Genomic DNA, 27,812 nt, shown 5'->3' with positions numbered 1-27,812 from the left:
TGCTCAGTGTGCTGATACGCTACACATTTGGAACATGCATCATCTAGCTAAAATTAAGAGTTCTTCTTCTCTCACATAAAACTATCTACATTGCTATTGTCACCAGGAGTTTTCCAACCACTGGTCTGGTCCATGATCCCTATCTCTACTCCGTACAGCAGGCCATGAAGACAGACGTGTTATTCATGACTCACTGTGTGACGTGTAGAGGTTGTCCTCCCGATAGATTTTTAGACGAAACTGGTATCTATTCCACCGGGGCCGTTCACGTCATCCGGCTAATCTTTTACATACAATTGCACGCCATAAAGACATTCAAGACTACGAACCTATCGATACACTTTATAGAAGTGGTCGCCAATAGCTTTTAAACAACATATTTCCGGCTGCTGTAGAATATATATGATGTGTTTACCAGAGCTTTCTGGCTGCTGTAGAATATAATGTATATGACGTGATTACCAGAGCTTTCTGGCTGCTGTAGAATATAATGTATATGATGTGAGTACCAGAGCTTTCTGGCTGCTGTAGGATATATATATATATATATATATATATGATGTGTTTACCAGAGCTTTCTGGCTGCTGTAGGATAGATATATATGACGTGATTACCAGAGCTTTCTGGCTGCTGTAGAATATACTGTATATGACGTGATTACCAGAGCTTTCTGGCTGCTGTAGAATATAATGTATATGATGTGAGTACCAGAGCTTTCTGGCTGCTGTAGAATATACTGTATATGACGTGATTACCAGAGCTTTCTGGCTGCTGTAGAATATACTGTATATGACGTGATTACCAGAGCTTTCTGGCTGCTGTAGGATATATATGACGTGATTACCAGAGCTTTCTGGCTGCTGTAGGATATATATGACGTGATTACCAGAGCTTTCCGGCTGCTGTAGAATATATATGACGTGATTACCAGAGCTTTCTGGCTGCTGTAGAATATATATGATGTGATTACCAGAGCTTTCTGGCTGCTGTAGAATATATATGATGTGATTACCAGAGCTTTCCGGCTGCTGTAGAATATATATGATGTGATTACCAGAGCTTTCTGGCTGCTGTAGAATATAATGTATATGATGTGATTACCAGAGCTTTCTGGCTGCTGTAGAATATAATGTATATGATGTGATTACCAGAGCTTTCTGGCTGCTGTAGAATATATATGACGTGATTACCAGAGCTTTCTGGCTGCTGTTGAATATATATGATGTGATTACCAGAGCTTTCTGGCTGCTGTTGAATATATATGATGTGATTACCAGAGCTTTCTGGCTGCTGTAGGATAGATATATATATATATATATATGATGTGATACCTGTATCGGTCTTACCGACAGGGCCTAAAGGGAACACCTGCCAAAAGGTAGATTTTGACATTGGCTGTTAGAGATGTCCATTTCACCAGGCACATTGTGGAGTCCTGACCCATCTCCCTCCTGTGCGAGGGCACATTGTGGAGTCCTGACCCATCTCCCTCCAGTGCGAGGCCACATTGTGGAGTCCTGACCCATCTCCCTCCAGTGCGAGGGCACATTGTGGAGTCCTGACCCATCTCCCTCCAGTGCGAGGCCACATTGTGGAGTCCTGACCCATCTCCCTCCAGTGCGAGGGCACATTGTGGAGTCCTGACCCATCTCCCTCCAGTGCGAGGCCACATTGTGGAGTCCTGACCCATCTCCCTCCTGTGCGAGGGCACATTGTAGAGTCCTGACCCATCTCCCTCCAGTGCGAGGCCACATTGTGGAGTCCTGACCCATCTCCCTCCAGTGCGAGGCCACATTGTGGAGTCCTGACCCATCTCCCTCCAGTGCGAGGCCACATTGTGGAGTCCTGACCCATCTCCCTCCAGTGCGAGGCCACATTGTGGAGTCCTGACCCATCTCCCTCCAGTGCGAGGCCACATTGTGGAGTCCTGACCCATCTCCCTCCAGTGCGAGGCCACATTGTGGAGTCCTGACCCATCTCCCTCCAGTGCGAGGCCACATTGTGGAGTCCTGACCCATCTCCCTCCAGTGCGAGGCCACATTGTGGAGTCCTGACCCATCTCCCTCCAGTGCGAGGCCACATTGTGGAGTCCTGACCCATCTCCCTCCAGTGCGAGGCCACATTGTGGAGTTGTGGAGTCCTGACCCATCTCCCTCCAGTGCGAGGCCACATTGTGGAGTCCTGACCCATCTCCCTCCAGTGCGAGGCCACATTGTGGAGTCCTGACCCATCTCCCTCCAGTGCGAGGCCACATTGTGGAGTCCTGACCCATCTCCCTCCAGTGCGAGGCCACATTGTGGAGTCCTGACCCATCTCCCTCCAGTGCGAGGCCACATTGTGGAGTCCTGACCCATCTCCCTCCAGTGCGAGGCCACATTGTGGAGTCCTGACCCATCTCCCTCCAGTGCGAGGCCACATTGTGGAGTCCTGACCCATCTCCCTCCAGTGCGAGGCCACATTGTGGAGTCCTGACCCATCTCCCTCCAGTGCGAGGCCACATTGTGGAGTCCTGACCCATCTCCCTCCAGTGCGAGGCCACATTGTGGAGTCCTGACTCTCCCTCCAGTGCGAGGCCACATTGTGGAGTCCTGACCCATCTCCCTCCAGTGCGAGGCCACATTGTGGAGTCCTGACCCATCTCCCTCCAGTGCGAGGCCACATTGTGGAGTCCTGACCCATCTCCCTCCAGTGCGAGGCCACATTGTGGAGTCCTGACCCATCTCCCTCCAGTGCGAGGCCACATTGTGGAGTCCTGACCCATCTCCCTCCAGTGCGAGGCCACATTGTGGAGTCCTGACCCATCTCCCTCCAGTGCGAGGCCACATTGTGGAGTCCTGACCCATCTCCCTCCAGTGCGAGGCCACATTGTGGAGTCCTGACCCATCTCCCTCCAGTGCGAGGCCACATTGTGGAGTCCTGACCCATCTCCCTCCAGTGCGAGGCCACATTGTGGAGTCCTGACCCATCTCCCTCCAGTGCGAGGCCACATTGTGGAGTCCTGACCCATCTCCCTCCAGTGCGAGGCCACATTGTGGAGTCCTGACCCATCTCCCTCCAGTGCGAGGCCACATTGTGGAGTCCTGACCCATCTCCCTCCAGTGCGAGGCCACATTGTGGAGTCCTGACCCATCTCCCTCCAGTGCGAGGCCACATTGTGGAGTCCTGACCCATCTCCCTCCAGTGCGAGGCCACATTGTGGAGTCCTGACCCATCTCCCTCCAGTGCGAGGCCACATTGTGGAGTCCTGACCCATCTCCCTCCAGTGCGAGGCCACATTGTGGAGTCCTGACCCATCTCCCTCCAGTGCGAGGCCACATTGTGGAGTCCTGACCCATCTCCCTCCAGTGCGAGGCCACATTGTGGAGTCCTGACCCATCTCCCTCCAGTGCCACATTGTGGAGTCCTGACCCATCTCCCTCCAGTGCGAGGCCACATTGTGGAGTCCTGACCCATCTCCCTCCAGTGCGAGGCCACATTGTGGAGTCCTGACCCATCTCCCTCCAGTGCGAGGCCACATTGTGGAGTCCTGACCCATCTCCCTCCAGTGCGAGGCCACATTGTGGAGTCCTGACCCATCTCCCTCCAGTGCGAGGCCACATTGTGGAGTCCTGACCCATCTCCCTCCAGTGATAGCCACATTGTGGAGTCCTGACCCATCTCCCTCCAGTGCGAGACCACATTGTGGAGTCCTGACCCATCTCCCTCCAGTGCGAGCCACATTGTGGAGTCCTGACCCATCTCCCTCCAGTGCGAGCCACATTGTGGAGTCCTGACCCATCTCCCTCCAGTGATAGCCACATTGTGGAGTCCTGACCCATCTCCCTCCAGTGCGAGACCACATTGTGGAGTCCTGACCCATCTCCCTCCAGTGCGAGGCCACATTGTGGAGTCCTGACCCATCTCCCTCCAGTGATAGCCACATTGTGGAGTCCTGACCCATCTCCCTCCAGTGCGAGACCACATTGTGGAGTCCTGACCCATCTCCCTCCAGTGCGAGACCACATTGTGGAGTCCTGACCCATCTCCCTCCAGTGATAGCCACATTGTGGAGTCCTGACCCATCTCCCTCCAGTGCGAGACCACATTGTGGAGTCCTGACCCATCTCCCTCCAGTGCGAGACCACATTGTGGAGTCCTGACCCATCTCCCTCCAGTGATAGCCACATTGTGGAGTCCTGACCCATCTCCCTCCAGTGATAGCCACATTGTGGAGTCCTGACCCATCTCCCTCCAGTGCGAGGCCACATTGTGGAGTCCTGACCCATCTCCCTCCAGTACGAGGCCACATTGTGGAGTCCTGACCCATCTCCCTCCAGTACGAGGCCACATTGTGGAGTCCTGACCCATCTCCCTCCAGTACGAGGCCACATTGTGGAGTCCTGACCCATCTCCCTCCAGTACGAGACCACATTGTGGAGTCCTGACCCATCTCCCTCCAGTGAGGCCACATTGTGGAGTCCTGACCCATCTCCCTCCAGTGCGAGACCACATTGTGGAGTCCTGACCCATCTCCCTCCAGTGCGAGACCACATTGTGGAGTCCTGACCCATCTCCCTCCAGTGATAGCCACATTGTGGAGTCCTGACCCATCTCCCTCCAGTGATAGCCACATTGTGGAGTCCTGACCCATCTCCCTCCAGTGCGAGGCCACATTGTGGAGTCCTGACCCATCTCCCTCCAGTACGAGGCCACATTGTGGAGTCCTGACCCATCTCCCTCCAGTACGAGGCCACATTGTGGAGTCCTGACCCATCTCCCTCCAGTACGAGGCCACATTGTGGAGTCCTGACCCATCTCCCTCCAGTACGAGGCCACATTGTGGAGTCCTGACCCATCTCCCTCCAGTGCGAGGCCACATTGTGGAGTCCTGACCCATCTCCCTCCAGTGCGAGGCCACATTGTGGAGTCCTGACCCATCTCCCTCCAGTGCGAGGGCACATTGTGGAGTCCTGACCCATCTCCCTCCAGTGCGAGGGCACATTGTGGAGTCCTGACCCATCTCCCTCCAGTGCGAGGCCACATTGTGGAGTCCTGACCCATCTCCCTCCAGTGCGAGGCCACATTGTGGAGTCCTGACCCATCTCCCTCCAGTGCGAGGGCACATTGTGGAGTCCTGACCCATCTCCCTCCAGTGCGAGGCCACATTGTGGAGTCCTGACCCATCTCCCTCCAGTGCGAGGGCACATTGTGGAGTCCTGACCCATCTCCCTCCAGTGCGAGGCCACATTGTGGAGTCCTGACCCATCTCCCTCCAGTGCGAGGCCACATTGTGGAGTCCTGACCCATCTCCCTCCAGTACGAGGCCACATTGTGGAGTCCTGACCCATCTCCCTCCAGTGCGAGGCCACATTGTGGAGTCCTGACCCATCTCCCTCCAGTGCGAGGCCACATTGTGGAGTCCTGACCCATCTCCCTCCAGTGCGAGGCCACATTGTGGAGTCCTGACCCATCTCCCTCCAGTGCGAGGCCACATTGTGGAGTCCTGACCCATCTCCCTCCAGTGCGAGGCCACATTGTGGAGTCCTGACCCATCTCCCTCCAGTGCGAGGCCACATTGTGGAGTCCTGACCCATCTCCCTCCAGTGCGAGGCCACATTGTGGAGTCCTGACCCATCTCCCTCCAGTGCGAGGCCACATTGTGGAGTCCTGACCCATCTCCCTCCAGTGCGAGGCCACATTGTGGAGTCCTGACCCATCTCCCTCCAGTGCGAGGCCACATTGTGGAGTCCTGACCCATCTCCCTCCAGTGCGAGGCCACATTGTGGAGTCCTGACCCATCTCCCTCCAGTGCGAGGCCACATTGTGGAGTCCTGACCCATCTCCCTCCAGTACGAGGCCACATTGTGGAGTCCTGACCCATCTCCCTCCAGTGCGAGGCCACATTGTGGAGTCCTGACCCATCTCCCTCCAGTGCGAGGCCACATTGTGGAGTCCTGACCCATCTCCCTCCAGTGCGAGGCCACATTGTGGAGTCCTGACCCATCTCCCTCCAGTGCGAGGCCACATTGTGGAGTCCTGACCCATCTCCCTCCAGTGCGAGGCCACATTGTGGAGTCCTGACCCATCTCCCTCCAGTGCGAGGCCACATTGTGGAGTCCTGACCCATCTCCCTCCAGTGCGAGGCCACATTGTGGAGTCCTGACCCATCTCCCTCCAGTGCGAGGCCACATTGTGGAGTCCTGACCCATCTCCCTCCAGTGCGAGGCCACATTGTGGAGTCCTGACCCATCTCCCTCCAGTGCGAGGCCACATTGTGGAGTCCTGACCCATCTCCCTCCAGTGCGAGGCCACATTGTGGAGTCCTGACCCATCTCCCTCCAGTGCGAGGCCACATTGTGGAGTCCTGACCCATCTCCCTCCAGTGCGAGGCCACATTGTGGAGTCCTGACCCATCTCCCTCCAGTGCGAGGCCACATTGTGGAGTCCTGACCCATCTCCCTCCAGTGCGAGGCCACATTATGTATATATATTTTTTTTTTCTCTCATCTGGCACAAACATGACTCAAGTCACGTTGCCATAGTAACCTTCCACCCTTAAAAGGGGCACGTGAACATTTTTCTCTCATCTGTGATATTTAGGTTAATAGACTCCGGGGACAAAATGTAAAAAAATAAACAATATACCACATTACTTCTTAATATTAATGTATTGTTTTATAAACATTACAAAGCACGCTCAAAAAAACGCACAAAAAAAAAATCTGCCTGTCCACAGTGGCTGGTGGACCAAAAAGCTAAACGTTATGCCCATGCTTACTGACTCACCTGACAGAGACATCAGGTTGTTGTTGATGATGTAGAGCCAGGTACACTTCCTGGGGAACAGCTAGAGGGGGAACATGAGACAATGAAGACATTGAATAACTCATTACTTTACGGATACAGAGGACAACGGACCTCACAATATTAGTGCTTGAAAGCAGTGATCCTAAGTCCTACTCCTGGAGAGCCCCAATACTGAAGGTCAAAATCACTGAGTCATGGTTTGGTTATCCCAGTACTGCAGGTCAAAAATCACTGAGTCATGGTTTGGTTATCCCAGAGAGCCCCAGTACTGCAGGTCAAAAATCACTGAGTCATGGTTTGGTTATCCCAGTACGGCAGGTCAAAAATCACTGAGTCATGGTTTGGTTATCCCAGTACTGCAGGTCAAAATCACTGAGTCATGGTTTGGTTATCCCAGTACGGCAGGTCAAAATCACTGAGTCATGGTTTGGTTATCCCAGTACTGCAGGTCAAAAATCACTGAGTCATGGTTTGGTTATCCCAGAGAGCCCCAGTACTGCAGGTCAAAATCACTGAGTCATGGTTTGGTTATCCCAGAGAGCCCCAGTACTGCAGGTCAAAATCACTGAGTCATGGTTTGGTTATCCCAGAGAGCCCCAGTACTGCAGGTCAAAAATCACTGAGTCATGGTTTGGTTATCCCAGAGAGCCCCATGTTCTCCTACCTGTTCCATGGTGGCTTCATGCAGCTCATTCAGGTTGAGGGTATAGATCCCATCCTCCGTCCCAAATATAAGGTACTGGTCTGAAACAGAACAGTAGAAATACATTGAATAGTGTGTGACACACTCACTCAATGAAACGTTGTTGTGTGTGTGTGTGTGTGTGTGTGTGACCTTTGGTATCAGGGTGTATCCACGACGTGGCACAGTTGATGTTCAGTGGGCAGCCATCAAACACCTTGGAGAAACAGGCCCCCATCTAGAGTAGTGATACGGAGGACCAAATGAGAACGTAAACAAACCCAAATGTCTCCTTGTCCAAAAGACTGCTGGGTAAGGAAGCTAAACATGTTTATTTTGGAAAAATAAAAATGTGTGAACTATCCCATTTAAGTATGGTCTTCAGATAGATCATGTCAGCCGGGGGTATTTTAAAAGGGAATTTGAGAGATGGATAACCACAATACACACACATGACCACAAAAACTAGAGTCCACTGGTATTATGCAGCTCACAGACAGTGACCCCAGACCGTGACCCCAGACAGTTATGACCGCTCACAGACAGTGACCCCAGACCGTGACCCCAGACAGTTATGACCGACCCCAGACCGTGACCCCAAACAGTTATGACCGCTCACAGACAGTGACCCCAGACCGTGACCCCAAACAGTTATGACCGCTCACAGGCAGTGACCCCAGACAGTTATGACAGCTCACAGGCAGTGACCCCAGACCGTGACCCCAGACAGTTATGACCGCTCACAGACAGTGACCCCAGACCGTGACCCCAGACAGTTATGACCGCTCACAGGCAGTGACCCCAGACCGTGACCCCAAACAGTTATGACCGCTCACAGACAGTGACCCCAGACCGTGACCCCAAACAGTTATGACCGCTCACAGACAGTGACCCCAGACCGTGACCCATGACAGTTATGACCGCTCACAGACAGTGACCCCAGACCGTGACCCCAAACAGTTATGACCGCTCACAGACAGTGACCCCAGACCGTGACCCCAGACAGTTATGACCGCTCACAGGCAGTGAGTGACCCCAGGCAGTGACCCCAGACAGTTATGACCGCTCACAGACAATGACCCCAGACCGTGACCCCAGACAGTTATGACCGCTCACAGTCAGTGACCCCAGACCGTGCCCCCAAACAGTTATGACCGCTCACAGACAGTGACCCCAGACCGTGACCCCAGACAGTTATGACCGCTCACAGACAGTGACCCCAGACCGTGACCCCAGACAGTTATGACCGCTCACAGACAGTGACCCCAGACCGTGACCCCAGACAGTTATGACCACTCACAGACCGTGACCCCAGACAGTGAGCCCAGACCGTGACCACAGACAGTTATGACCGCTCACAGACAGTGACCCCAGACCGTGACCCCAGACAGTTATGACCGCTCACAGACAGTTATGACCACTCACAGACCGTGACCCCAGACAGTTATGACCGCTCACAGACAGTTATGACCACTCACAGACCGTGACCCCAGACAGTTATGACCTCTCACAGACAGTTATGACCGCTCACAGACAGTTATGACCGCTCACAGACAGTCATGACCACTCACAGACAGTCATGACAGCTCACAGACAGTCATGACAGCTCACAGACAGTCATGACCGCTCACAGACAGTTATGACCGCTCACAGACAGTTATGACCACTCACAGACAGTCATGACAGCTCACAGACAGTCATGACAGCTCACAGACAGTTATGACCACTCACAGACAGTTATGACCACTCACAGACAGTCATGACAGCTCACAGACAGTTATGACCGCTCACAGACAGTTATGACCGCTCACAGACAGTTATGACCACTCACAGACAGTTATGACCACTCACAGACAGTTATGACCACTCACAGACAGTTATGACAGCTCACTATATAGGGAATAGGGTCTAAAGTATGAAGGGAATAATGGCCTCAGACTCATGGAGATGGGTCACTCTATAGGGAATTGCGGCCTCACTCATAGAGACGGGTCACTCTATAGGGAATAGGGGCCTCAGACTCATGGAGACGAGTCACTCTATAGGGAATTGGGGCCTCAGACTCATGGAGACGGGTCACTCTATAGGGAATAGGGGCCTCAGACTCATGGAGACGGGTCACTAAATAGGGAATAGGGGCCTCAGACTCATGGAGACGGGTCACTATATAGGGAATAGGGGCCTCAGACTCATGGAGACGGGTCACTCACCAGGACTTTAGGAGTTGGCGGCAGGCCGTTGATGGCAGGTTTCTGAGGAGAAACAAAGAGCCACACATCAGACTGGAGGAGGAGTGGAGGACAAACTTACAAAAAACACAAACACATTGAACCTTGGTTTAACCAGGCAAGTCAGGTAAGAACACATTGTTATTTACAATGACGGCCTACCCCGTACAGAACCGGACGCCGCTGGGCCAATTGTGCGCCGCCCTATGGGGACTCCCAATCACGGCCGGATTGTGATACAGCCTGGATTCGAACCAGGGACTGTAAGCCTAGTGCTGGTCCGCATTTTTGAGTGTTTACTTCAAGCACAACTTTCATCGTCTGCGCCTCCAATTACACACCGTTCCTGTACAGTTATCCCCTTTATAGTGAATAGGTTACCATTTTGGGATGAAGACTGAGCGTCATTATGTTATCATAGTCTTCTTAGTCAACGTTTTTAACAAGATCCACCATCATATTTCACAGTATGTATGTTCCCCCCCCCCCCCCCCCCATCTGTTCCCCCCCCCCCCCCATCTGCTTATGCGTTTTCATTTCGACGCCAAATCCACCACTGGTTTGCTTGGCCAAAGAGCTTTATTTTCTGTGTCATACGACAAAATGTAAGACGCCCGGAGATGACTAAAAACGGCATTGACACTTGGATTGAAAACTGGTTTGTTTTGGTCGGATGACATAAAAATAGAGCTCTTTCACCAAGCGCACACCAGCGGTAGATTTGGTGTCGAAATGAGAACGCATCAGCAGAAAATAAATCTGATTCCCACTGTAAAGTATGTTATTTCTGTTTTTAATGTTTAATACATTTACAACCAAATTCTATAAACATGTTTTTTTTTGCTGTGTCCTTATGGGATGTGTGTAGATTTATGAGGATATATAAAAATAAAAAAAATCTGATCCATTTCTAGAATAAGTTGTAACGTAAACAAAACGTGGAAACAGTCAAGGCGTCTGAATACTTGCTGAAAAGACGTTCAACAGGAAGTATGTACTCACAAGGTAGTCTTTCTTCTCCGTCCTCTGTGGTCGGCTGGGACGAGGACTGGGATTGTCTCCGTTCACGCCGTCATCGGGATCTGGTGAAAGTCAAACAAAGTCACATTTACATTGGAGTCCTTTAGGCCCTTATCCAGAGTCACAAGAAGGTAAAACAACCACACATCATCATCATCATCATCATCATCATCATCATCATCATCATCATCATCATCGCAAGCAGGGGGGAGAAGTTCAAGTTATATTCTAGCATAGAACTCTCTGAGGGTTAAATTTGAGCAGTTAGGCCCGAGGCGGTATGGTACATGGCCAATATACCACGGACAAGGGCTGTTTTTAGGGATACAGCCCTTAGCCGTGGTATATTGGCCATATACCACAAACGACAAAGTGCCTTATTGCTATTATAAACTGGTTACCAATGTAATTAGAGCAGTAAAAATAAATGATTTGTCATACCCATTGGTATACGGGTCGGAAATAGCGCAGCTGTCAGACAATCGGCATTCGTGGCTTGAACCACCCGGTTTATAATCTAGCAGAGAACTCTGAGGGTGAAAGTCCCGGGTCGTTTTTTCAAGGAACTCCCCTCGACCGCGCCAGCGGTGGGAAAAGTAACCCGATTGTCACACTTGAGTAAAAGTAAAAATATTTTTGAGTCATTTCCTGTCAAAGTGAAAGACACCCATTTAAAAAATACTACTTGAGTAAAAGTCAAAAAAGTATTTGGTTTTAAAAAATACTTCAGGATCAAAAGAAAAAAGTATAAATCATGTTAAATTCCTGATATTAAGCAAATTATTAGGCACCATTTTTAAAATGTATTTATGGATAGTCAGGGTCACACTCCAACACGGTGAGTCCCCCAGATCAGAGGCAGTAGGGAGGACCAGGGATGTTCTCTGTTTAGTGAGTCCTCCAGATCAGAGGCAGTAGGGAGGACCAGGGATGTTCTCTGTTTAGTGAGTCCTCCAGATCAGAGGCAGTAGGGAGGACCAGGGATGTTCTCTGTTTAGTGAGTCCTCCAGATCAGAGGCAGAAAGAATGACCAGGGATGTTCTCTGTTTAGTGAGTCCTCCAGATCAGAGGCAGTAGGGAGGACCAGGGATGTTCTCTGTTTAGTGAGTCCTCCAGATCAGAGGCAGTAGGGAGGACCAGGGATGTTCTCTGTTTAGTGAGTCCTCCAGATCAGAGGCAGTAGGGAGGACCAGGGATGTTCTCTGTTTAGTGAGTCCTCCAGATCAGAGGCAGTAGAGATGACCAGGGATGTTCTCTGTTTAGTGAGTCCTCCAGATCAGAGGCAGTAGGGAGGACCAGGGATGTTCTCTGTTTAGTGAGTCCTCCAGATCAGAGGCAGTAGGGAGGACCAGGGATGTTCTCTGTTTAGTGAGTCCTCCAGATCAGAGGCAGTAGAGATGACCAGGGATGTTCTCTGTTTAGTGAGTCCTCCAGATCAGAGGCAGTAGGGAGGACCAGGGATGTTCTCTGTTTAGTGAGTCCTCCAGATCAGAGGCAGTAGAGATGACCAGGGATGTTCTCTGTTTAGTGAGTCCTCCAGATCAGAGGCAGTAGGGAGGACCAGGGATGTTCTCTGTTTAGTGAGTCCCCCAGATCAGAGGCAGTAGGGAGGACCAGGGATGTTCTCTGTTTAGTGAGTCCTCCAGATCAGAGGCAGTAGGGAGGACCAGGGATGTTCTCTGTTTAGTGAGTCCCCCAGATCAGAGGCAGTAGGGAGGACCAGGGATGTTCTCTGTTTAGTGAGTCCTCCAGATCAGAGGCAGTAGGGATGACCAGGGATGTTCTCTGTTTAGTGAGTCCTCCAGATCAGAGGCAGTAGAGATGACCAGGGATGTTCGCTGTTTAGTGAGTCCTCCAGATCAGAGGCAGTAGGGAGGACCAGGGATGTTCTCTGTTTAGTGAGTCCCCCAGATCAGAGGCAGTAGGGAGGACCAGGGATGTTCTCTGTTTAGTGAGTCCTCCAGATCAGAGGCAGTAGGGAGGACCAGGGATGTTCTCTGTTTAGTGAGTCCCCCAGATCAGAGGCAGTAGGGAGGACCAGGGATGTTCTCTGTTTAGTGAGTCCTCCAGATCAGAGGCAGTAGGGAGGACCAGGGATGTTCTCTGTTTAGTGAGTCCCCCAGATCAGAGGCAGTAGGGAGGACCAGGGATGTTCTCTGTTTAGTGAGTCCTCCAGATCAGAGGCAGTAGGGAGGACCAGGGATGTTCTCTGTTTAGTGAGTCCTCCAGATCAGAGGCAGTAGGGATGACCAGGGATGTTCTCTGTTTAGTGAGTCCTCCAGATCAGAGGCAGTAGGGATGACCAGGGATGTTCTCTGTTTAGTGAGTCTTCCAGATCAGAGGCAGTAGGGAGGACCAGGGATGTTCTCTGTTTAGTGAGTCCTCCAGATCAAAGGCAGTAGGGATGACCAGGGATGTTCTCTGTTTAGTGAGTCCTCCAGATCAGAGGCAGTAGGGAGGACCAGGGATGTTCTCTGTTTAGTGAGTCCTCCAGATCAGAGGCAGTAGGGATGACCAGGGATGTTCTCTGTTTAGTGAGTCCTCCAGATCAGAGGCAGTAGGGATGACCAGGGCTGTTCTCTGTTTAGTGAGTCCTCCAGATCAGAGGCAGTAGAGATGACCAGGGATGTTCTCTGTTTAGTTAGTCCTCCAGATGAGAGGCAGTAGAGAGGATCAACGATGTTCTCTTGATAAATGTGTGAATTGGACCATATTACTGCCCTGTTAAGTATTCCAAATGTAACAAGTACTTTTTGGGTGTCAGGGAAAAATGTATGGAGTAAAAAGTACATTGTTTTTGTTAGGAAGGTAGAGAAGTAAAAGGTGCCAAAATATAAATAGTTAAGTACACATGCCCCAACAAAAACAACTCAAGTAGTACTTTAAAGTATTTATACTTAAGGACTTTACACCACTTCCACAAATTGGGGTAAACAAACATGACATTTTTCTAAGTAGTGAGAACGCTCTGGAGAAAGTAATGTTGAAAATTAATCTTCAGATATGTCGAAACTTTTCTTAAATGTCGTTTTGTAATTGACTAAAAACAACGAGGACGACAAGAAAATGGTGTTTGAAAAAGGTCAAGTTTTTGCTGTGAGCCAATGGGGTAACCTAGGTAACCACAGGTTGCTTTCCTCACAGACGGCAGAGCTGGGACCTTATATCTATCAAATACCGACTAGGACTATATTATAGCATAAAACTCTGAGGGTCATACCTCTAGCGTACGGGATTCTATCCGAGGGTCATATCTCTAGCGTACGGGATTCTATCCGAGGGTCATATCTCTAGCGTACGGGATTCTATCCGAGGGTCATATCTCTAGCGTACGGGATTTTATCCAAGGGTCATATCTCTAGCGTACGGGATTTTATCCAAGGGTCATATCTCTAGCGTACGGGATTCTATCCGAGGGTATTGAACCACAGTTAGATACACCTTCTTTCCTCTGAATACTTTTGAATTACTGACAAATACATTGTTTGAATAACTGATAGCTTCGAAGAGAAGAGATTGTTTCTAATTTTGAGTAGTCGTATCCTCAATCAATTCAACAAGTGACCAAGACATACTGTAAGAGGACATGGTGAGGAGAGCGCGCACATGTCCGTCTGTATGTGTGTGTGTGTTGTGACGGCCCTGAATTATTTTGAGCCGTCTCAGTGCTTCTCCTTCCAATAGGGTGCTTTCCCTTTAATTCCCAATTAAATAGCCAGCATCAGCTGCGCAAAAGTGGCGTTTTGTGATGGAGACGTGACTGAGGATGTGTTCCCGAAGCTTCTCTATTCCGGTTGTTTTGTTGCTGTTAAACGTGTGTTTGGTAGCCTGAGAGTTTACCCAGGATCGGATCCACTCTTTGCGTCCGTGGACTACTCCTCTCTATTCTTCGTGGCCTTTCTCCGCTGGAGATCTGTTGGCGGATTGGATTGTCTGACTGACCGACTGACTACCACCTTTTTTGTATACGGTATTTCATTTGTTTTGATATGATGTATACGGTGATGATTTATGTAGTTAGATGTAGTTGAGGAATTAGTAAGAGCAGATACGCTTTAAAGTTCTGTGGTAAAATGGTTATATTGATTGTATGATTTAATACTGGGTTTACGCTACACGGAATGAACGGACCAACATTGCGTGACCAAAGTCACTTGAGTTCACTGAACTCCTTTACCGGGCGGGACTCTTTTTAGGCCCGAGGTACAGGACATTTCTGGAGGAACCAGAACTCATTGTGTTATATTATTATGTGTGTGTAATCCATTGATGTTGCTAATACAACCCACGCAAAAGAATAGTTGTTTTTGAAGTTCTTTCAATGTTTTAAGGGTTTATGAAAAGTTGATTTCCCTTCTGACGTTTACATAAGTCCTTTGTATGGTGTAGACTTGACGGACCAGATGGGACTCATTCCCTCCCAAACTAAAAGGAGAGACCAATGTTTTCTCTGGTAGGCACAACCTACCTGGCACCCCTATAAAAAAAATAACCTCAAGTCAAAACCGTTACAGTGTGTGTGTGTGTGTGCACGCGGGCGTGCGACCGTCTGTGTGTCCTTACCAGGGTCTGAGGCTGTGGACGTAGATAGCAGATTGGGGCTACTGCCGCTGGCTGACAGGTAGTCCGGACCAGAATGCTCCGCCTTACAATTAAAATACCTTTATTATTATTTATTATTACCTCAAACTTGGGGAATTGCTTTAGCATTTTAAGCTTCATAATGTCATTTAAAAAACACACAGAAATATCATGAATATTCAAACATTGTAATAGAAAAAGATATACATGAACACATGCCTTGTTGCCCTGCTCTGGGGTGCTCAGCCTCCGGGGGAACAGGCCTGGACCTGGGCTGTCCTCTGAGCCTGGAAATCTCCTCACTGTCAGACACCTCTCATCACTCACATCTGGCTCATCTGACAAACTGCTCAGATGAGGCTAAGAGTGAGAGGAGGAGAGGGAGAGGGAAGGAGAGAACAGAGGAGAGGAAGAGGGAAGGAGAGGAGGCGAGGCAGAGGAAGAGAGGAGAGGAAGAGGGAAGGAGAGAAGGAGAGGAAGAAGAGAACAGAGGAGAGGAGGAGGAGAGGCAGAGGAAGAGAGGAGAGGCAGAGATGAAGAGAACAGAGCAGAGGAGAGGAAGAGGGAAGGAGAGGAGGAGGAGGAGAGGCAGAGGAAGAGAGGAGAGGCAGAGATGAAAAGAACAGAGGAGAGGAAGAGGGAAGGAGAGGAGGAGGAGAGGCAGAGATGAAGAGGTTATGTACACGCCTGTTTGTCAGGTATATGCAGAACAGTGGCTGCAGTTCAAACACTTAAAAAGACACACCCTATCCCCTCAGTCCTCAAATGAAGTGGACACTTCAGATGACGTGTCATGACGTCTGACGAGTATACACTTGCAGGGCGAGGGGTGAGGGAGGGCGAGGGGTGAGGCAGGGCGAGGGGTGAGGGAGGGCGAGGGGTGAGGGAGGGCGAGGGGTGAGGCAGGGCGAGGGGTGAGGGAGGGGTGAGGCAGGGCGAGGGGTGAGGCAGGGCGAGGGGTGAGGGAGGGCGAGGGGTGAGGCAGGGCGAGGGGTGAGGCAGGGCGAGGGGTGAGGCAGGGCGAGGGGCGAGGGGTGAGGGAGGGCGAGGGGTGAGGGAGGGCGAGGGGTGAGGGAGGAAGGAATATTTTTTAATGATTAAATGGACTGCCCTTGCCCGGAAATCACTCATCCACTGGTGGCTTGTGGGTTCTTTATATGTGCTACAGTCAATTATAATTGCATGTCTACTGATTAATAATTATATAGTTAATATATACACCTACTGTATGATTGCTAGCAAATTAATTAGCTAACTAATGTTAGCCTGCCTACTGTATGATAGCTAGCAAATTAATTAGCTAACTAATGTTAGCCTGCCTACTGTATGATAGCTAGCAAATTAATTAGCTAACTAACGTTAGCCTGCCTACTGTATGATAGCTAGCAAATTAATTAGCTAACTAACGTTAGCCTGCCTACTGTATGATAGCTAGCAAATGAATTAGCTAACTAATGTTAGCCTGCCTACTGTATGATAGCTAGCAAATGAATTAGCTAACTTACGTTAACCTGACTACTGTATGATAGCTAGCAAATTAATTAGCTAACTAACGTTAACCTGCCTAGCTAGAACTTCTGAAGGAAAATGTTTTATTTCTACAGCTTCCAAAATATTTACTTTTTATGAGAAGTGTTTGTGCATTTAGTAGCACAATTTCTAATTTATTTGCATTTGTTTTTACTTACACTTGTGTGTTAAATTCTCCATTAATGTTGTTTTTAAGTTTTGGCAGACTTTTCTTAGCGGATGTACAACTGTGGTGAATTGAATTATGGGGAGTTTCAGGCCACGGAGTGAACATAATTATACACTCACAAACTCGACTAAAAAAACAAGGGTTGAGGGGCTTACGTTACAAACTCCCCTTGATTGGCTAATCATTTGGACCACCCTCCAAGATGGCGACGGGGATTCCCCCAAGGGCATAAGGTAGACGAGGGTGTCTCTTTTAAGTGTTTCCTCTGGAAAAATGTGTAGCATTGGGGGCAAACCTCCCCTTGTTTTAGGGGACAAGGGTCCCTCCCTTGGATCATATTTATGTAGGAGGACTGAGAAGCTCAGTTGTAGTGACTTTAGAGGACATTCTACTCCAAAAATAATTAAAATAAAATGATGCTGACGCCATATAAAATATAATTTCCACCTCCAGAAAGGAGCTGGATAACATATTGATAAAATTTGTTTAAAATATTTTAACATATTTGACATTTCATATTATTACTGACTTGCTTGGTTAACTTAAAAAAAAAAAATAGTAATAAAAAAATATATTCGGTGTGCTGTTAGCAGTAAGCATTATCAACTGTAGCCCAACTGATGCAGCACAGTGTTAATAAATAAACAGGCTGAAATATGGGGTTGCCTGTCAGCATTTTATTTATTTATTTAACCTTTATTTAACTAGGTAAGTCAGTTAAGGACAAATTCTTATTTACAATGACGACCTACACCGGCCAAACCCGGGACGATGCTGGGGCCAATTGTGCGCCGCCCTACGGGACTCCCAATCACGGCCGGTTGTGACACCGCCTGGAATCGAACCAGAGTGTCTGTGGTGACGCCTCTACCACTGAGATGCAGTGACTTAGACCGCTGCGCCACTCGGGAGCCCAATAGACCATTTACCATTTTGGGCTAAGATCTCAAATTTGATCTTTAAACTAGTTCGCATCATATTGATGAATTTGATGTCACAAAAAAACTTGCATAAACACAGTGAATATAATGTACCTGTTAAGGTAACCTGGAGTAACCTGGGTAACCTGGCACCTGGGGTAATACTCCCTGTCTCACAGAAACCACTTCATGTCACAACATTTTCCCTGGTTGCCACGACTCCTGCACAACCCCAAAATTATAATCGGTCTGATCCCATTTTTTTTTTTTTTAAAGTCACTCCCCCCCAAAATTATTTTGAGGTAGGGTGGGTGTGTTAGTCCAGGTTACCCAGGATTTGAGAAATAAATCAAGTAGGAATGGAAAGCTGGGATCCTCCTCTTTCTAACAAAGGCCATTTTGTTGTTTTCCCCACGATTGCAAGAATTGTTGTGCACTGACTGCTTGTCACAATTTGTGTTTCACTCTCAATGGCACTTCAATGCGCCTCGAGAGGAATATCTATCTATCTCACACAGAACAACAAGCCGACTAGGTAAATAGATAAACTATTCTACTAGGTGCTTGTCAGATTGTTCCATTCATTACTCGCTTTTGTTTGCAGAGGGAAAATAAGCATCTTCTAAGTGCGATTCGGCAAAAACATGTTTTGTTACATATTTTTTGGCCGTGGCGGCAATGATTTTGCCGTGGCGCAGCGCCACAGCTAAATGACTGCAGCCGTAAACACTGATGCAGAAAACCCAAGCATATGCAGTGAATTAGGCTATACCTCAAAGTAGAGGTACATTGGGCTTTACCTTTGGAGGTAGAGGAGGTGGGATTCCGTGCTTGAGGGTCGACCTAGAGTGGGAAGAGACCAAAACAGTCAGGCAGCTGGCAGGGGATATTTGTGCGTCTGTGTGTGTGTGTGTCTGTGTGTGTGTGTGTGTGTGTGTGTGTGTGTGTGTGTGTCTGTGTGTGTGTGTGTGTGTGTGTGTAAGCAGCACTTACAGCTCCACGTCTTCAAAGGCGTCCTCCAGATGGGCCATATGTCCCCTGGGAGCAGAGAGAGAGAATGGACAGATCAGAGAGAAGAGAGGAGAGGGATCAGAGAGGACAGCTACAGGGTGTTCAGGGCTGGGTTGAACTGAGGGACGTAATGTTACCATCGGGGTCAACTGCACTGAACAAAAATAGAAACGCAACATAAAAAAAAAAATGTCATTGATTTTTACTGAGTTACAGTTCCTATGAGGAAATCAATACATTAGAGCTTAATTAATTTATGGATTTCACATGACTGGGAATACAGACATGCAACTATTGGTCACAGATATTTAAAAAAAAAAAAAAATAAACAAAATAAAAAAATGCCCTCAGTCGGCCTCAGGATCTTATCACGGTATTTCTGTGCATTCAAATACATTTCCATCGAGAAATTGCCAATTATGTTCGTTGTCCGTACCTTATGTCTGCCCATACCATAGCCCCACCACCACCACCACGGAGCACTCTGTTCACAACGTTGACATGAGGAAACCGCTCGTCCACACAACACCAAACACGGTTGTGAGGTAGGTTAGATGTACTGGAGGCGGCTTATGGTAGAGAAATGCACATTCAATTCTCTGGCAACAGCTGTGGTGGACATTCCTGCAGTCAGCATGACAATCGCACGCTCCCTCAAAACTTGAGACATCCGTTGCATTGTGTTGTGTGAGAAAACTGCAGGGTTTAAAGTGGCCTTTTTATTGTCCCCCAGCACAAGGTACACCTTTGTAATGATCATGCTGTTTAATCAGCTTCTTGATATGCCACACCTGTCAGGTGGATGGATTATCTTGACAAAGGTGAAATGCTCACTAACAGGGCGTCAGAGAAGACATGAGTCTGGACTGTATGATTCCAGGGTAACGGACAGGGGTCAGAGAGAACATGAGTCAGGACTGTATGATCCCGGGGTAAAGGGCAAGAATCAGAGAGAACATGAGTCTGGACTCTGTATGATCCCGGGGTAAAGGGCAGGGGGTCAGAGAGAACATGAGTCTGGACTGTGTATGATCCCGGGGTAAAGGGCAGGGGGTCAATGATTCATCTGAAAAATGTACCACAAAAGCAGTAGCCTGTGGCAGAAAGAAACACATTGATTAGCTAATAGTAGCCTGTGGCAGAAAGAAACACATTGATTAGCTAATAGTAGCCTGTGGCAGAAAGAAACACATTGATTAGCTAACAGTAGCCTGTGGTGGAAAGAAACACATTGATTAGCTAATAGTAGCCTGTGGTGGAAAGAAACACATTGATTAGCTAACAGTAGCCTGTGGTGGAAAGAAACACATTGATTAGCTAACAGTAGCCTGTGGTGGAAAGAAACACATTGATTAGCTAATAGTAGCCTGTGGTGGAAAGAAACACATTGATTAGCTAACAGTAGCCTGTGGTGGAAAGAAACACACATTGATTAGCTAACAGTAGCCTGTGGTGGAAAGAAACACATTGATTAGCTAATAGTAGCCTGTGGTGGAAAGAAACACATTGATTAGCTAACAGTAGCCTGTGGTGGAAAGAAACACACATTGATTAGCTAACAGTAGCCTGTGGTGGAAAGAAACACATTGATTAGCTAATTTGTTTGTTTCGTAAATCGATAGTAAAGCAGGAAAACACACAAAGCAGAGCAACTACTGGTTCTCAAGACACATACACTTCTCAGTACATATTGAACTAGACTCTAGTACACGGGGAAACAAGTCTATGTCAAAAAAAAACAAAACCCTGCAGGGCTCGCTGGTTTATGTTTAAGTTATTTACAATGTAGCTGTCGGTCGCCATGGTGAAATGGTGCTGGAGGTTACAACTCGTTTAAGAGCCCTGTCTGAGCTTGTTAAATCCTGGCTATTAACGACACTTCCTGTTTGTGTCCGTCTTAAAAGGCTTACAAGCATGAATAGCAGTTAAATTCACAGCCTTAGTTTCCCCACTGTCTGTCTGTCTGCACCTCAATTAGGAGCACACATTCATCAACTCCTCTGAGGCTGGCAGGGTCAACAGCTATATCACAGCCCACATGGGAGGGTATGAGGATGGATATGAACGGAGCACGGCAGGGTGGCACACATCACTGCACTGCACACAGCCAGACCACAGCAGCTGCATCTACCCATCGGCCGGGCTGCCACGCAACATTTAGCGGAGGGGTAGAGCGCGTCGTGGGCATGGTTTTACCACGGGGTGTTAAGTGTTACCGTTGAAACAACTCATCCTCAACACTTTTCAGAAGGCTCCTTTGGAAAGACAGAAGAAGAAGCGAGCAACAGAAAGGAGGCAGAAGGAAAGAGAGAAGAAGCGAGCAACAGAAAGGAGGCAGAAGGAAAGAGAGAAGAAGCGAGCAACAGAAAGGAGGCAGAAGGAAAGAGAGAAGAAGAAGCGAGCAACAGAAAGGAGGCAGAAGGAAAGACAGAAGAAGAAGCGAGCAACAGAAAGGAGGCAGAAGAAAAGACAGAAGAAGAAGCGAGCAACAGAAAGGAGGCAGAAGGAAAGAGAGAAGAAGAAGCGAGCAACAGAAAGGAGGCAGAAGGAAAGACAGAAGAAGAAGCGAGCAACAGAAAGGAGGCAGAAGGAAAGAGAGAAGAAGAAGCGAGCAACAGAAAGGAGGCAGAAGGAAAGAGAGAAGAAGAAGCGAGCAACAGAAAGGAGGCAGAAGGAAAGACAGAAGAAGAAGCGAGCAACAGAAAGGAGGCAGAAGGAAAGACAGAAGAAGAAGCGAGCAACAGAAAGGAGGCAGAAGGAAAGACAGAAGAAGAAGCGAGCAACAGAAAGGAGGCAGAAGAAAAGAGAGAAGAAGAAGCGAGCAACAGAAAGGAAGCAGAAGGAAAGACAGAAGAAGAAGCGAGCAACAGAAAGGAGGCAGAAGGAAAGAGAGAAGAAGAAGCGAGCAACAGAAAGGAGGCAGAAGGAAAGACAGAAGAAGAAGCGAGCAACAGAAAGGAGGCAGAAGGAAAGAGAGAAGAAGAAGCGAGCAACAGAAAGGAGGCAGAAGGAAAGACAGAAGAAGAAGCGAGCAACAGAAAGGAGGCAGAAGGAAAGACAGAAGAAGAAGCGAGCAACAGAAAGGAGGCAGAAGGAAAGAGAGAAGAAGAAGCGAGCAACAGAAAGGAGGCAGAAGGAAAGAGAGAAGAAGAAGCGAGCAACAGAAAGGAGGCAGAAGGAAAGAGAGAAGAAGAAACAAAAATAAAGAAAAGGACAGTCAAGACCTAGATACTACCTGATCAGGGAGGGAGATGGTGGGAGAGGGTGGGGAGGTGGAGGGGTGAGGGAGGAGAGGGTGGGGAGGGAGGGGTGGGGAGTGAGGGGAGGAGAGGGTGGGGAGGGAGGAGAGGGGAGGGGGAGCGAGGGAGGGGGGTGGGGAGGGAGGAGAGGGTGGGGAGGGAGGGGTGGGGAGGGGGAGCGAGGGAGGAGAGGGTGGGGAGGGGGAGGGAGGGAGGGAGGGAGGGAGGGAGGGAGGGAGGGAGGGAGGGAGGGAGGGGTAGGTAGGTAGGTAGGTAGGTAGGTAGGTAGGTAGGTAGGTAGGTAGGTAGGTAGGTAGGTAGGTAGGTAGGTCGGTAGGTCGGTCGGTCGGTAGGTAGGTAGGTAGGTAGGTAGGTAGGTAGGTAGGTAGGTAGGTAGGTCGGTAGGTCGGTCGGTCGGTCGGTCGGTCGGTAGGTCGGTAGGTAGGTAGGTAGGTAGGTAGGTAGGTAGGTAGGTCGGTCGGTAGGTAGGTAGGTAAGCAAGCATGATGGGTTATGCTTTGAGAACAGAACAGAGGTGGCACCTCCACACAGTGAGGTGAATGGAACAGGTTTGTCTCACAACAAGGGGAAGTGAGCAAAACCATTTAAACAACAAAACTCCACAAAGTTAGGAAGCTACGTGTCAGGGTTAGGTAACTAGATTTAGCCGCGGGACAGGAGCGGATGGATACATAATCATTTACAATGCAAATTCACTCACCATAACTAACCACCAAAAGAATCACTGCCTGTTGCCGACCTGTGCTATAGGTGGGGATTGTTCAAAATGTGTATTTGTTCTTCTCATTGATTGTATTGATAAAGTCACCCAAAAAAACAATTCTTCACAGAACAAAGTTATTAGACAACGCATATAAAGAGACAATAATGGCGTGGCAATGGGCGTGGTTGGCCAGTCAGTGCAGCTGAATTTAAAGGAACATTTTAGAGACCCCCTATCAGTTTGAATTTTTTTATAAATGTATGCAATTCTACACATTTAGCCATGGACCTGAGAGAAAACGTTGCAGTTTAAAGCACAGAATGGTCTAGAATGTCATTGTATGCTGTAGCTTTAGGATTCCCCTTCACTGGAATTAAAGGGGCCTGAACCATGAAAAACAGCCCCAGACATTTATTCCTCCTCCACCAAACTTTACAGTTGGCACTATGCATTAGGGCAGGTAGCGTTCTCCTGGTATCCACCAAACCCAGATTAATACGTCGGACTGCCAGATGGTGAACCGTGATTCATCAATCCAGAGAGAGAGTTTTCACTGCTCCAGCGTCCAATTGCGGCAAGCTTTAAACCCCTCCAGACAATGCTTGTCATTGCTCATGGTGATCCTAGGCTTGTGTGCGGCTGCTCGGTCATGGAAACCCATTTCATGAAGCTCCCGACCAACAGTTATTGTGCTGACGTTTGGAACGTCAGCACAAGAGAGAGATTCTTGATGAAAAACTGCTCCAGAGCGCTCAGGACCTCAGACTGGGACAACGACCCTAAGCACACAGCCAAGACAACGCAGGAGTGGCTTCGAGACAAGTCTCTGAATGCCCTTGGGTGGCCCAGCCAGAGCCCGGACTTCAACCTGATCGAACATCTCTGGAGAGACCTGAAAATCCAACCTGACAGAGCTTGAGAGGATCTGCAGAGAAGAATGTGAGAAACTCCCCAAATACAGGTGTGCCAAGCTTGTTGCGTCACACCCAAGAAGACTCGAGGCTGTAATCGCTGCCAAAGGTGCTTCAACAAAGTACTGAGTAAAGGGTCTGAATACTGATGTAAATGTGATATTTCAGTTTTCTGATTGTAATAAACTTAAACATTTCTAAAAACCTGTTTTTGCTTTGTCATTATGGGGTATTGTGATGTCATTATGGGGTATTGTGATGTCATTAAGGGGTATTTGATGTCATTATGGGTTATTGTGATGTCATTATGGGGTATTGTGATGTCATTATGGGGTATTGTGATGTCATTAAGGGGTATTTGATGTCATTATGGGTTATTGTGACATCATTATGGGTTATTGTGATGTCATTATGGGTTATTGTGATGTCATTATGGGTTATTGTGATGTCATTATGGGTTATTGTGACGTCATTATGGGTTATTGTGACGTCATTATGGGTTATTGTGATGTCATTATGGGTTATTGTGATGTCATTATGGGTTATTGTGATGTCATTATGGGGTATTGTGATGTCATTATGGGGTATTGTGATGTCATTATGGGTTATTGTGACGTCATTATGGGTTATTGTGATGTCATTATGGGTTATTGTGACGTCATTATGGGGTATTGTGACGTCATTATGGGGTATTGTGATGTCATTATGGGGTATTGTGTGTAGATTGATGAGGATTTTTTTTTTTTTTAAATCCATTTTCAAATAAAGCTGTAACGTAATAAAATGTGGAGAAAGTCAAAGGGCCTGAATACTTTCCGAATGCACTGTATAGTGTAATTTATATACGGTTTAAGTTAAGTATAAACTGCAATTTTTTTTTAAGATTTAAAAAAAAGTACATTGTTTGGACCAAGGTGGGCCGAAAAAACACTTAGGTGACAGAAATATGCCTGAAAAATAGAAAGCTTGAGCAGATAATTTCCAGATGAGTTACTACTGACATTGTACCCTGTGTAACCACGGTGTAATCAATAGAGATCCACAAAAAAGTCTGACTGGTGCGTAAAACCAGTCAGCGAGTCTAGATAAGAAAACATTTTAAAAAAGGGTCCTGACATATAAAAGTTTGCTTCGAAAAAATAAAGTATGCTCTATGCATGCGACATATTTCTGAGTGCGGAGAGACCCCTTTAACTCCTGTTTAACCACGGTGTATATCCAAGGGATTTCAGTTGTCCCAGAAATCCCACTGGACCATAAAAAAAAGACAAGACAGGAGACAGCCCGGCCAACCAGCAAAAAAAAACAGAAGCCTTGAACGGAACAGAGTCGTTCCCGTGACGACGGTTACCATGGTTCTCACCTGGTAGAGATGCCTCCCTCTGCGAAAGGGCTCCAGGGAGAGGGGAAGTCGCTGTGTTTAGTCACGTCCTGGAGAGACCACAGCAATAACAAACAAGACATGTTAGTTACTACCACCAAGGCCTGTGTCTCAAATGGAACTATTACCTATATAGTGCACGACTGCAATGCTCTGGTCAAAAGTAGTGCACTATTTAGGGAATAGGGTGTCATTTGTGATACAGAGGGTATTTCAACATCAGGCTGTGTCTGAAATGGCAACCTCATGTCCTAGTCCTGGGGACTCCAAGGGCGTACACCGTTTTGTTTTTTGCCCTAGCACTACATGGCTGACCCACCTGGCACTACACGGCTGACCCACCTGGCACTACACGGCCGATTGACCTGGCACTGCACGGCCGATTGACCTGGCACTACACGGCCGATTGACCTGGCACTACACAGCCGACCCACCTGGCACTACACGGCCGACCCACCTGGCACTACACGGCCGACCCACCTGTCACTACACGGCCGACCCACCTGGCACTACACGGCCGACCCACCTGTCACTACACGGCCGACCCACCTGGCACTACACGGCCGACCCACCTGGCACTACACGGCCGACCCACCTGGCACTACACGGCCGACCCACCTGGCACTACACGGCCGACCCACCTGGCACTACACGGCCGACCCACCTGGCACTACACGGCCGACTCACCTGGCACTACACGGCCGACCCACCTGGCACTACACGGCCGACCCACCTGGCACTACACGGCCGACCCACCTGGCACTACACGGCCGACCCACCTGGCACTACACGGCCGACCCACCTGGCACTACACGGCCGACCCACCTGGCACTACACGGCCGACCCACCTGGCACTACACGGCCGACCCACCTGGCACTACACGGCTGACCCACCTGGCACTACACGGCTGACCCACCTGGCACTACACGGCTGACCCACATGGCACTACACGGCTGACCCACCTGGCACTACACGGCTGACTCACCTGGCACTACACGGCTGATTCACCTGGCACTACACGGCTGATTCATCAAGCTTCGATAATTTGAATCAGCTGTGTTGTGTTGGGACAAAAAAAACGTTCCCAAACTTGGAGTCCCGGGGACCGAGTTTGGGGAAACACCAAAAGTGGTGTATTATATAGGGAATAGGGTGCGATTTGGGAAGCAAACTTTTACTTGGGGATATTTACAATCACTTCCTGACCAACATACTTTACACTAGATTACACATAAATTCAAATAAGAAAAAAATTGCTGATAAACAGTATTCGCAAATACATAATTTGAAATATATTCACCATTTCAATGTGAGCCTCTGTTTCCTTCCTCAGCGGAGGTTCAAACTTCACTTTATCAACTGTGGAGTAGAGAAAGTCTGGATGATGAAGTGGCATTGAGACATTACACACTCCAGTCAGTAGGGGGAGCCAGAACCCAACACTTCAACCATCACAACAAACCATATCCTCATGCATCAGAGTAGGGTGAAGTTACCCCACCCTATTCCCTATATAGTGCACTACTTTGACCAGGGCCCATTGGGGTATTGGTCCAAAGTAGTGCACTATTTAAAACCCATAAGAGTCTAAGCACTGTCTACGCTGGGGGAAGGGGAAGGGGGGGGGGGGGGGGGGGGGGGGGGGGGGGTGAGAATGATTTATTTCAGCTTTTATTTCTTTCATCACATTCTCAGTGGGTCAGAGGTTTACATACACTCAATTAGTATTTGGTAGCATTGCCTTTAAATTGTTTAACTTGGGTCAAATGTTTCTGGTAGCGTTCCACAAGCTGGGTGAATTTTGGCCCATTTCTCCTGACAGAGCTGGTGTAACAGAGTCAGGTTTGTAGGAATCGTTGCTCGCACACGCTTTTTCAGTTCTGCCCACAAATTTTCTATAGGATTGAGGTCAGGGCTTTGTGATGGCCACTCCAATACCTTGACTTTGTTGTCCTTAAGCCATTTTGCCACAACTTTAGAAGTACACATGGGGTCATTGTCCATTTGGAAGACCCATTTGCGACCAAGCGTTAACTTCCTGACTGATGTCTTGAAGTGTTGCTTCTATATATCCAATAATTGTCCTTTCTCATGCTGCTATCTATTTTGTGAAGTTTACCAGTCCCTCCTGCAGCAAAGCACCCCCACAACACACTGCTGCCACCCCCGTGCTTCACGGTTGGGATGGTGATCTTTGGCTTGCAAGCCTCCCCCTTTTTCCTCCAAACATAACGATGGTCATTTTGGCCAAACAGTTCTATTTTTGTTTCATCAGACCAGAGGACATTTCTCCAAAAAGTACGATCTTTGTCCCCATGTGCAGTTGCAAACCGTAGTCTGGCTTTTTTATGCTGGTTTTGGAGCAGTGGCTTCTTCCTTGCTGAGCGGCCTTTCAGGTTATGACGATATAGGACTCGTTTTACTGTAGATATAGATACTTTTGTACCGGTTTCCTCCAGCATCTTCACAGGGTCCTTTTCTGTTGTTCTGGGATTGATTTGCACTTTTCACACCAAAGTAAGTTCATCTCTAGGAGGCAGAATGCGTCTCCTTCCTGAGCGGTATGACTAGCTACGTGGTTCCATGGTGTTTATAGTGGCGTACTATTGCTTGTACAGATGAACGTGG

The 27,812-nt window shown here is 48.5% G+C and overlaps 1 protein-coding gene across 1 annotated transcript in view; it reads right to left on the bottom strand.

The window, feature by feature from the left end:
- LOC139383836 (mitogen-activated protein kinase kinase kinase kinase 5-like) overlaps positions 1-27,812 on the bottom strand; it is a 151,613-nt gene that overhangs the window by 40,361 nt on the left and 83,440 nt on the right. The window contains exons 15-25 of the mRNA XM_071128413.1: positions 26,485-26,543; positions 25,166-25,233; positions 18,911-18,955; positions 18,718-18,760; positions 15,518-15,658; positions 15,281-15,362; positions 10,700-10,779; positions 9,680-9,721; positions 7,623-7,707; positions 7,452-7,531; positions 6,767-6,827 (exon numbers count right to left, since the gene is read on the bottom strand). Of these exons, the coding sequence (XP_070984514.1) occupies positions 6,767-6,827; positions 7,452-7,531; positions 7,623-7,707; positions 9,680-9,721; positions 10,700-10,779; positions 15,281-15,362; positions 15,518-15,658; positions 18,718-18,760; positions 18,911-18,955; positions 25,166-25,233; positions 26,485-26,543 (786 nt within the window). The remainder of the gene's footprint in view (positions 1-6,766; positions 6,828-7,451; positions 7,532-7,622; positions 7,708-9,679; positions 9,722-10,699; positions 10,780-15,280; positions 15,363-15,517; positions 15,659-18,717; positions 18,761-18,910; positions 18,956-25,165; positions 25,234-26,484; positions 26,544-27,812) is intronic.

The sequence above is a fragment of the Oncorhynchus clarkii genome, chromosome 25 (genome assembly GCF_045791955.1).
Source record: "Oncorhynchus clarkii lewisi isolate Uvic-CL-2024 chromosome 25, UVic_Ocla_1.0, whole genome shotgun sequence".
NCBI classification, from domain to species: domain Eukaryota; kingdom Metazoa; phylum Chordata; class Actinopteri; order Salmoniformes; family Salmonidae; genus Oncorhynchus; species Oncorhynchus clarkii.
This window is presented reverse-complemented; position numbering and strand designations above follow the sequence as displayed.